The sequence below is a fragment of the Helobdella robusta genome (genome assembly GCF_000326865.2).
Source record: "Helobdella robusta unplaced genomic scaffold HELROscaffold_3, whole genome shotgun sequence".
Taxonomy (NCBI): domain Eukaryota; kingdom Metazoa; phylum Annelida; class Clitellata; order Rhynchobdellida; family Glossiphoniidae; genus Helobdella; species Helobdella robusta.
In genome coordinates, this window is record NW_008704501.1 from 1,374,950 (window position 1) to 1,387,358 (window position 12,409).

Sequence of the window (12,409 nt, forward strand, 5' to 3'; positions counted from 1 at the left end):
AACTGACCGCTTGTAAAGTATTTATATAAGATTGCAAGCAAAGAATAGGAATTCAAGAAATTCTGTAACATAGATAATTATATGAAATATATATAACAATATATATAACAATTTATTGTTTACGATATTGTAAAAGTTAATTAACATAGATAATTATATAAAATATATATAACAATATATATAACAATTTAATGTTTACAAAATTGTAAAAGTTAATTAACATAGATAATTATATAAAATATACCTAACAATTTAATGTTTACGATGTTGTAAATGTTAATTTAATTAAGTCAAAATTTTTACAAAATAATCAAGGATTTAAATAAAATTAATTATCATTGCAGTTGCTAATTTTAAATATTGACGATAGGGTGCAGCACAACACTGCACTTTAAATGTAAATAAATAATAGAGAAACATGGCTGTTCCGGGCTCAGCATATGACAATAACGATGATCTTTATTTAGATCAAAACAGTCCCACTTTCGTGTGGAATTGTAATAATTTAAATAATTCAAATTATATGGGCAATATAATATATCCGAAATCTGACTCCGTTCTCAACGATTCAGACAGCGCTTTGTTACTGACCGATATGGACAACGAAGGTTATGATAGCAATGGAAGAAGGATATCTTTGACAATATCACACGATGGCGACACCGAGATAAATGAGCGCCGGACTGATCACTGTCATGCTCCGGTGTCCAGTGAAGATGTTCTGGCCAAAAATCAGCTGATAGCCGTCAGTTGCTTCTGCTTCCTCTTCATGGTTGCCGAAATAGTTGGTCTCTGCTCTTTAATATTGATCATTATATAAGTTTTTTTCATTCAATGTTACACAGTTACTTTTTTTAAGTTAAAAAAATTTTAACCAAAGTATTTTTAACCAATTAAAAATTTTAACCAAAGTATGTCCTGTGAAATTGTAAATATACCTTAGGATAGACTTGGAATTTAGATGCAATTACATTACCATCATGAATTAACATCTTATTTATTTTATTTTTATATATTATGTTTGCTCTAGTTGATAAAAGCCAAGGTTGTAAGTTTTTAAAAACAGTGCAAACTTTCCACACAGGGTGGGTTTTCGACTGGACAATTATCTCATTTTTGTTTACATTACACTATTACAGGTTTTACAATATCTCCAAAATATTTTACATACTCTATTAATCACTGAACTCAGTTTGTTATATTTCTAATTGGACAAATAAAACATGTCTAATTATAAATGTTGTAAAATGTTTCGGAGATGTGGTATGTGGTAAAATTTCTTGAATAGGTTGTATTATTTCTCATATGACCTGCATATTCTTTCTACAAGACATATACTTGTTTTATATATTATTTGAAAGATTGCAAGGATTTTAGATGTACTCTAATGGATAGATGGATGAATGTGTCTGAATACCTAGAAATATTATCTGGTTAATTACTTAAACTGGTATATTTTACTATCATGTTAGTGCCATCATTTTTTGTATTCTTCTTGCATATGACTACAATGAACCAATTATGCCTCCAGGTTTCAATTTTTGATGTTTTGCGACCTTGTGATCCTCGCCATGATGGTCTAATTGTTTTTTTCATAACAATAGATTCAGGGCTAAAAAAATAGATTTCCAACTTTTCTCCACTTTTGATTCTATATAAGTCGAATTTACTCACAACCATAAAAAATTATTTTGTTTGGTATTCATTGACCTGGTTCTAAACTTGCCACACCATTGTTTTTTAGGCATCTGTCTTGGTTTTCTGTTTGTACCTGACACAAACTTGGCTTTTGGTCAATGGAAATTCTCCATAATGGGTCCTGCTGTCTGGAATGGTTTGTCTAGGGATCTTCGTGATCCTGCATTGTCTGTTGTTCAATTTCGTAAAAGGTTGAAACATCATCTTTTTGTCCAATCTCTCCCATGCTAATATCTTTTTCTCTCCATTCATTGCATTGCTTTAATAAAGTGCTACACATTGAACTGCAATAATCCTTAGCACTCAGAGATCTGTTTAAAGGGTGCTTACAAGCACACCAATAATAACAATAATAATATTTATACATATATGTTTAGTGTTTACATGGATAACAGTAAATAAATTGGCATTAGCTTAAAATGAAATTATTACATTAATTCTAGGAGGAACCCTCGCGAACAGTCTTGCCATTGCAACTGATGCCACACACCTGGCTTGTGATCTCACAGGATTTCTCATCAGTTTGTTTTCCATCTGGATTGCTAAGAAGCCTCCATCCAAGAAACTTTCATTTGGTTACTATCGAGCAGGTTGGCACGGTTTTTGTTGCTTAGCACTTTTCAATTTGTAAATGATTTCTAACTGGGCAGGTAGTTGATTTTATCAAATAATCAAACAAATTGTTTTTATATCATCATGAACAACAATTTGTTATTACAAATCTTCAGCTATGATATATATATATATATATATATATATATATATATATACATATATATATATATATATATATATATATTCATATCAAATATCAAATCAGGTCAAATTTTTATATAAATTCAGTACTTTCTTTATCAATGCATCTTTGGGATTTACTGCCAATATATGCTAAGAATTCATTGACTCTATGTTCTTATAAAGCTATAATTAACAAATTGGTTTGTTCAAATTACTTTTCTTGATTAATTTTTAATATAGCAACTCGACCATTTAGTTTTATTGTCTTAATTTTCATATTACTCGAAAATATTTTATTATTATTATTAGTGTATAGTTAAAAGAATTCCTTTCTCATCATCTATTATTTTTATATTTTGTTTATAATAGAATTAGTTTCATGTTTATGTTTATTACTATCCATCATCCTTTTCTATTTTGTATAGGTGGCCCTACAAGTTGATACTTCGGGTCTCCTAGCGAAAAACTGTTGTTATTTTGCTGAATAAAGCTATTTTTGAATTGAATTGAATATATATATATATGTGTGTTTGTATGTGTGTGTGTGTGTGTGTGTGTGTGTGTGTGTGTGTGTGTGTGTGTGTGTGTAGGATATATATATAAGATATAAGGTATATGTATATAATATATATATATATATATATATATATATATATATATATATATATGGATATATATGTATATATAATATGAATGAATTCTTCTGAATTGTTACCAGCAATTCAGTAGAATTCATACAATGTTTTTCAAAATATGGTCTTTTTCAAACATATAATTATTTCCAATATTTATTCATTTGTTTATTTATTGTTTATTTGTTCATTTGTTTGCATAAATTACAGTAAATAGTTTGTCTGGTCATCAAAATATCTCATTAATTTTTTCATTCATTAATTTACTTATTCATTCATTCATTCGTTCAGAGATTTGTTCATTTTTTCAGCAGTATTGATTTTTTTGAAGTGATTTTGACACCCTGCTTCTTAGCATCCTTTCATATATTTCGTTTGGAGAAGTGTCAAGTTGTAAAACAAGTTGTAATTCTTCTTCCAGATTGCCTGACTCTCTCCACTACTATCAATTCCCTATTCATTATTTCCTTTCAATATTGCAAACTTAAAAACATCATTTCTCAGATTAATTCCATGAAGCATATTGAAATCATTAAAATTTTTTATTTGCCAATTGTTTCTAGTGTTCAGTTTATATTGCAGTTATTTTGTGTATCCTGGTTATTGTAATAATAGTTATTATTATGAGATGCTGTTAGATGGAAAATCTAACAACCACTGGAAAGATTGCAGGAAAAACAGATCGCGTTCAACAACGAATAACGTTCGTGAAGTCTTTGTATCACTTGTTGAAATATCACCGAATTTCAACTACTACAAAGTGTTGAAGATTGGGTTTTGTGGAAGTCGATGGTCGCCAATGTCCTGAAAGGATAAGGTATGAGAAAGAAGAAGAAGTTGGATGTTGTTGAAGAGTATTTAGAAAGATTTGACGAGATGGATTGGGTATATAAATTATATTTACGCTGGAATCACTTTTTATAATTTTGTAATTAATGATGGATACCAGATGGTTCCTCATATTATCAATCATCTTTTCTTTTTAATGTGAATAAGTGAATAATTGAACACCTGTGTTTTTAATGCTTGTGTGTATCTAATTCTAATTGCGTGTGTGTGTGCGCACTCGCGTGAATGCGTATGACAGTGTGTATTCATATATGTGTGTGTGCTTGTGGGTGTGTGTGCTTGCGTATGGTTGTGTGCATGCATGCATGATACAGTTGTTTCTGTTTGTAAGTTAGGGAGGTCTAGCTGAGAATTTGCAGCAGCAGCAAACATTCAATCTATTTTATTGATGCAAAGAAAACTAATTATTTATCATCCCTGTAAGAATTAGTTGTGAAGGTTCGTGAAATGATTCCCAAATGAATGAATTTTTCCCACGTTGGTACTAAACATCTTGCAAGATACTGCAATATTTGACTTGTCTCTGCTGTTTGACCCCTCTATTAAGATTAGTTCAAGTGCCATGTCATGTCATATCGTGTCACGTCATGTCGTGTCATGCCATGTCAATGTTCTTTATTCATTTCAGTTTTGAGAGACTTTAAAAAAGAGTGTTTATATTATTTTATGCCCAGTACTGGGTAGTGGTGGTTGGATTAATTTGAGTGATAACAGTGGTGAATTAAATAATTTCTGCAATAGAAGGTGAAGAAGTAATATAATGACTCTAGCTGTAGTAGCAGAAGTTTCGCCAGCTGTAGTTAGCTGCTGTGAAAGTAAAAGAATAATTAATTTGGTAATTATTTTTCACTGCTAGTTAGTAATGTTCTAATTTCTGAGGTCTCTTCATTCATCCCATAGATGAAATTATGAGTTGAGTTTTACATATTTGAAATTTTTTTTCTTAATGTGTGATGTACATCTGTGTGTGGTGTGTGTGTATGTGTATGGGTGTGTATGTATGGATATGTGTGTATGTGTGTGTTGAAGCGCTGATGAACTCTCCGGGTTGATATGGACCAGTGAATGTCTGAATGTGATGTTCTTCTTAATGCGTGCTGACATGTGGGAATCATCTTCTTCCTCCTTTTCTCCATCATTTTCATCATCATCATGTCATCACTGTCAATTTCACCAGAATTCTTCACGTCATCGTCATCATTTTTATCATTGTATTATTATCTCTAAAATTATCATTATTATCATCGTTGTGATCTTTGTATTATTTTCATTTTTATTATCTAGCATCATGCCATCATCATCACTCATCATCATTATCGTCGTCATGTTCAATATCGTCATCATCATCGTCACAATCATCATCAAACCACCCATCATCATCGTCATCATCATTACCATCGCGATATGACAGTTTGGACAGCTGGAGACAGCAATTAGTTGATTAAGATGAAGTAGTTGGTATTTGAGAATTACTTGCAGATAGAATGAATGGATTGGAGGTTGTGCAGTGAGAATGTACAAACATCTTTTAAGGAATATATGCGGATGGTGGATGATACATTAGATGGAGAATAGATGGAGGATTGTAAACATTTAAGATGGAGAGGTGATGTGCACGTTTTATAAGGGAATGTTGAAACAACCCAATTGGTTGAACAAATTAGATATTGCACTGGAAGTTGCCAGTATGGATTTGTCAGCTGTTTTGGAGAGTTACAATATGATGATGTTGATGGTGATGGCAAGGATGATGACGGTGGCGATGATAATGACGTTGATGATGTTGATAATTAGGAAGAAGTGGAAGATGGTGGTGCAATGAGGTTGGTAAGGAAGAATTATTTGTACACGTCGGCGTGTGTTAGCAAAAACATTCAATCATTTGCATAAGGCCATGGGAGAAGTAGCAGTAAATTTTAAAAAATCAATGCACTTGCATTTTGAAAATGACAAATACACGAGAAATGTGTTTTGCTTCGCTTGCTCCCATGCTTCATGCTTTAACAGTTTCCGCTGTTACATGTTTGTATATTTCATCTTTTTTATTCGGTAGATTTTATATATCTAAATTGTGCACAGGTGTCTGCTTTGTTTCCGACGTTGAAGCGTCGTAAATTGCGGCATCACTTTAATGGCACGCCATTACTTTAATTGCGTTTTCATACTGCAGTGTTGAATCAAATAATTTCTCATCGCAATGTCATTTCAAACCATTACCATACACATTCAATTGGATATACTATCATTATAATGCATCATCATTATGATACACAGCCATGGCGATACACTATCATCATAATACATCATCATTATGATATACCATCATTATGATGTACCATCATGGCGATACACTATCATCATAATACGTCATCATTATGATACAGCATCATCATGATACACCAAAATCAGTATGACGATACGTCACACCACCATTACAATACACAGTCATCATTATTATGATACACCATCACTATGATATACCATCATTAGGATGCATCAACATCATGATACACCAACGTTATACTCTATCGTCGTCATCATCATACATTAACATTATTATAAATATAATAATTTTATAATCTATTTATCACGTTTTATAATCTATTTATCGTTATATGCTATATATATAATTTATCACCATCACTAACGCTATCTTGATTACTCACTCATCATTATCGTAAACATTAACACTACACTGTATTGTTTTAAATTCACATTCCCACATATCATCATGACATGACTTCTCCATCCTTCATAACGTGACATCTTATGACATCACACGGCATGACATCACATCACGTGACATCACATCACGTGGCATTATGACATTACACTGAGCAGAAGTGATCGGGGCACTTTGCAGCATCCTGTTGATCTGGGTGGTCACCGTCATCCTGGTCGCCATGGCTGTGAAGCGGATTCAAAACAACGAGTTTGAGGTCGGCGGCCAGCCCATGATCATCACTGCATCACTCGGAGTCATCTTCAACATCATGTGAGTTACTTACTGTACTGTATAATAACTTTGTGGCTTCAATACAGGTGTGCGTTATTTAAGTTGATAAGCTTATTGGATATGGATGAAACTGACATGAATTGTTTGTTTATGAATTTATCATGATGGAAGATGATTGGGACGTTTGTTTCTCTACATTTTACATTTATCATTTCAAAATAATTCATTCCATTAACTCGTTCAAACATTGTCGTTAGTTAATGAGGAACTCCTCTGTCTTTTCCTCTCCCTCCTCATCATCATCACTATATCTGACACACTCACATACGCACATCACACATACTCTAACACTAACTCACACGCACATCACACACGCGCACACTAACACTAACACACGCACATATCCTTACTTATTTTAATTGTACTAATTAATATACTACTAATAATAAAAATAACGATGATGATGATTGCTGAGTTGAGAACGAACCAGATCAATGTGCAACAGTTACGTAAGACACGACACTCTACCGTCAGAGGTACTAGAACGTTAATATAAATTAGTTATCAAAGTGAACAATTGTTTTTGAGCTACCACAAATTTACACGTTTACTTGCATGTTTTTCACGGATTTTATTGGACTTACTTTTTTTTGAATTACGAGTTTTACAATAAAGATGGGAGTTGAAATGAATAATTTGTGGCTTGTTGATTATGCATTAGAATCCATCAAACGTTTTCAAATGAATAATTTCCAGAATGTTCGTTAAAAATGTGATTTTGAAATTTTTTTATTAGAATCAAGTGTTGCCGAGGTGCTGAATTATTTATGACGTATGGTACTTATTGAGTTAATATTATTAATATATGAGTGAAACATAATTGCGATTGATGAATGTAAATAAGCACTTAGTAGAACAGATATATTCATAATATATTCAACTGATCGATATGTTCTTGCCAAGTAGAGAGTTAGACTAAATTACGATGTATTATTTAAAAATTTGATTGAAAAGTTTTTTAAAATAAAACTTTCAGAGATTTAAAACGTTGACCAGCATAAGATGAAAGACATAGCAACGGCAAAATTATTCAACTTGTTGATCAATTGCTTGCAACCTTTCTTCTTTGAATTGTTTGAAAGTTTTTATGAACGATAGAAAAATATGCAGTTTCTTCTTTTTGGGTTTAAGAAGAAAGTACACATGTTTAATGAAAAGTTGCGCGCAATGAAAAGTTTGCACGTCATACTGAAAATGATAATTCGTTGAGTCTAATGACTATGATGGGCTGAAAATCTGTTGATGGTTTTGGAAGAAATAACAATCAATAACTGAACGTTCCATACTTACATAGTCGATGATTTCTTGGTATAAATACTTTTTCATTCATCTTCACTATCTATCTATCTAAGCTACATGAATGAAAGAGCATTGGTGATCGATCGCCTTATGAAAAAACATAGTAACCATTGTTTTAACTAAAAATATTAGTAGAGAAGTTTGTTATCAGAAACTGTTGGATGCCATAACAATTTTATAAATTTTCAAAAAAATGGCAAACATGAAGAACTTGATGGATGTTTCATGACAAACCTTCAAGGCTTTTGCTTTGTTTTGTGTATATTTAAAGTTAATGCGGCCTTCAGCAGATGTTTTTTTATGATGAGAGTTGGAGATAGATGAGAAGCTCTCAGCTAACAACGCTATCTAATCATAAAGTCAATTTTTTTGACAAAAAAGCAAATACTTTTTGTTTAGAGTAGTATGGTGCTTTTTTTCGTATCTTTAATAAGGCCGTTGGAGAAAATGCTCTGAATATTAATTATGTAATTCATTTTTCAAGACTGTTCATTTTAACGTTATGTTAAAATCATTTAAAAGTTAAATTAACATTACGTTTATGAATGACACGTGGTTCTAGGCTATATCAAATGATACACGTTTGCAGATATGAAATGTTCAATGCTGATTTTCAGATAAAAGTTTGCCCAAATAATCAATAAAAAGTAAACAAAGTCTAATAAAATTCGCTATTCAAAACATTTTTTTTAGACTTATTTAAAAGCATTGTTATCTTCAAGGTATTCCAAGGTTGGCAGTTGTTACATGCTGGCGAATTAGCAGACAGTTATATTTTATATTGTTAGGAATGGGATGGAATAGGTTAACAAATAAATAGACTAAAAATGGAATCAGTTTAAGCGTGCGATGGAAACTTGTTAGGAAAATGTTTTTCGATTCAGATTTGCAGAGAAGTTCCATGGTTGGTGTGCTTCACAAATGAGTTGGACATTAATGATGATGATGACGAAGAGTTTTGGTTTTTTTGCGTTGGCCTCTGTTTTTTAAATAATTTTATGTAGTTTTTAAATATAGCATATTATTACAATCCTAATGACGGCCAGATGATGTTAACGTTATTATTTACAACAGCATGGGTGTGGTATTGCACAGTGGTCTATGTAAAAGCTGTAGTAACATCAAAACATCATTTGGTCATGGTCATTCCCACGGAGGTCATGGTCATTCCCACGAAGGTCAGGGTCATTCCCACGGAGGTCATGGTCACTCGCACGAAGGTCATGGTCATTCCCACGGAGGTCGTGGTCACTCGCATGAAGGTCATAGTCATTCCCACGGAGGTCATGGTCATTCTCATAGGGATCATGGTCATTTACATGGTTAAATTGATGTTTGGAGATTTTAATTTTTGGTATGCATTACATTTTTTCTAATTGCTAACCAATTTAAGTTTTATGTTATGGAAATATTTCATTAGATTACAGATTTTTAAAATTGAGGTAATAAAATTAAGCCTATGATTCAAAGCGTCATGAAAATTAGGAATTCATATGTATAAGTGAGCACTCTTTTATTTTCAGATCTTCGAAATTGTACAACATCTCTAAACACATCTGTAAACGCAAGCAACGCCAACGTTCAAAATGGAGTTTGTCAAGTTTCCATCAACAGTTTTGCCCGGTACGTTCTTGTTGAATAGTGCTCATTTTAAAAATTTTCAAAGATTCGTCACTACATCTCCGCAACATAAATTCATCATATGCAGGATAGCATTGAAGCTATATTTTTTTATTTCTACGCGGGTTGTATGTAATACAAGCAAGCATCTTAATTATTTGAGTTAAAGTAGACGAGACGTAGATGAATGAAGAGTGCTGAGATTTACTTGCGTTTTCGTGCAAGTTTTGGAAGATGACGAATTGTGTGGGATTGTCGACATCAGAAACCTTTGTGTATATACAGGGATGAGCAGTTGATAATGAATGATGACATCCTAGAGGATGATTGCACGCCCGTTGGGACAACTTCAGACGATGCAGAGCGCCACACGAGGTTGTCGTTCAAGGGCTCGACCAACATAAACGTTCGAGCTGCATTCATCCACGTTGTTGGTGACCTCATCCAGAGCGTTGGTGTCTTCGTCGCTGCTATCATCATTATGATCAAGGTCGGTGAGTCACTTTTCGTCGAAGATTCTCGTCTACTTTTCGCATCTAATTGTTCAGCTATTTCTTTATTTCAATTCATTTCTATTTGAAATTATTTCATTTGCGTTAATTGGAATAATTTCCCAAAACATGTTTATCCATTGGAAACAAATATTTTTTTGTTATGTTTAATGCTAATAAATTGCAAATTTTTGTGGATGTTCATTGCACATTACACCAGTGGCGGACCTAGACAACAACTTTGATGGGGGCCAAAAGTTTTAAAATGTTTAAATTTTACGGGGGGCCAAACGTTTCACGGAGGGGGGGGGCTGAGATTTGTGGTAGCGTGGCGTGGTAGCATGGCTGACGACCTTTTTTCTGCTTACTACGTTCATTTTTTGGTCGATTTTACACATAAAACGGTCTTTGCTCTGACTTTTATTGAAAAGATGCTCACAACGGGGGCCCTCCTAGTTCCACCACTGCATTACACATTGCACGTACGTACGTTAAATTGTACATCGTACACACAATCATCGTATATCCATTCATACATGCGTTGCACATGTAGCCGGAGTACAAACTAGCCGATCCCATATGCACATTCATCTTCTCCTTCCTTGTGCTCTGCACCACGCTAACTGTCCTTCGAGATGTAGGAAACATCATTATGGAAGGTGATGCTCATTCATTCATTCGGCTGGGTAGATGGATGGATGATCGGTGCTATAAATATAAACGATTGCGCTTAAATTATATTTATTGATGATAGTATTATTTATATGTCTATGATATTATTAACAAATTAAGGAGACCAGATGTCTTCTTAAAAATGATGCGTGGTGAACGTTTTGGAACATATGTTGGTTGTGCGTGTGCTCGTTGAAATTATAAATTATATTCAATGTTATTCGCAATAATTCAAATAATTAAGGAAATATAATGAATATAAATATGCCTAAAAGGTTAAAGGTTTCTCTCTCTCTTTTGCGTTTGCTTCAGAGGTTTCAACGACAAACATACACAGCGTATATGAATACGCGTGCAAACCACGCATCATACACATTGCATATGATGGGAGGGGTTCTCGTTGTATTCGAACCCAGTCATAGCAATAGCAAGACCAGGTGCCTTTAACCATTGAGCCATCACGCCTTAGTCGATACCTATTGTCACTCTAATTTGAAAAATAACTAACGGACAGTAACGATTCCATAGGCACAAATATTTATTACGTAGTAAAGTAAGTAGACATCGTTTTGTCATCAAATTGTCATGCCGATCTACAGGTGTTCCCAGGTCCATCAGTTACTCATCCGTGAAGCAATCATTATCATCACTGCCCGGGGTCATTTCAGTGCATTCACTCAACATTTGGTCGCTAACAGTGGACAAGATAGCCCTGAATGTCCACCTCGCCATCGGTCCATTGCTTATTTCATTTACATTCTTCATTTCATTCGCTTCTAGACATCAAGAATGAATGTCAGTATTGATCCTCGTATGCTCATGAAATTTAACCATGCTTCAATTAGCTTTGAAATAAATTGCTAGTGTGCATAGATCTGAACTTGGTAGCAATTTGCAGGTTTTATAATTCATTTGAACTGATTAACTTTAAATCAACGGTATGTTGGGTTTGTATTGGAATTATCATTGAATGTTGCAATTATGATTACCGTTTGCAGCAGAGGACACAACGGATTGGCGGAAGGTTCTGCAGACATCTGTTCAACTACTGCGCACCCAGTACAACATCGACCATCCAACCGTTCAAGTGGAACCTTACAACGACCTGGACATGAGGGACTGCATACGATGCCTGCATCCATAACCAACCATTCGCCACACGACCACAACATTGCTAGCTCGCTCACTTATTTGCTACCACTTCTTCTTTCTGTTTGCAATTGTGATGGATGTTGTGTGTGGAAACATAATGGAGGGGTTGTTATTTGAGATTTTGTATGCAGATGATTTAGTCTTGATGGCTGATAGCATGGAAGAATTGCAGTTAAAATTTGACAGATGGAAAAGTGTTATTGAAAAGAAAGGGTTAAAAGTTAATATTGGTAAGACGAAGG

At 33.6% G+C, this 12,409-nt stretch overlaps 1 protein-coding gene across 1 annotated transcript; it reads left to right on the forward strand.

The window, feature by feature from the left end:
- Positions 1-595: 595 nt before the first annotated feature.
- On the forward strand, positions 596-12,159 carry HELRODRAFT_65752 (hypothetical protein; the record flags this gene model as incomplete). The annotated part of the gene is made up of 8 exons (XM_009021065.1): positions 596-788; positions 2,142-2,288; positions 6,756-6,912; positions 9,307-9,410; positions 10,215-10,342; positions 10,897-11,002; positions 11,615-11,749; positions 12,017-12,159. The coding sequence occupies 8 exons, from the start codon at positions 596-598 to the stop codon at positions 12,157-12,159; spliced, it is 1,113 nt and encodes a 370-aa protein (XP_009019313.1).
- Between the last annotated feature and the right edge of the window lie 250 nt (positions 12,160-12,409).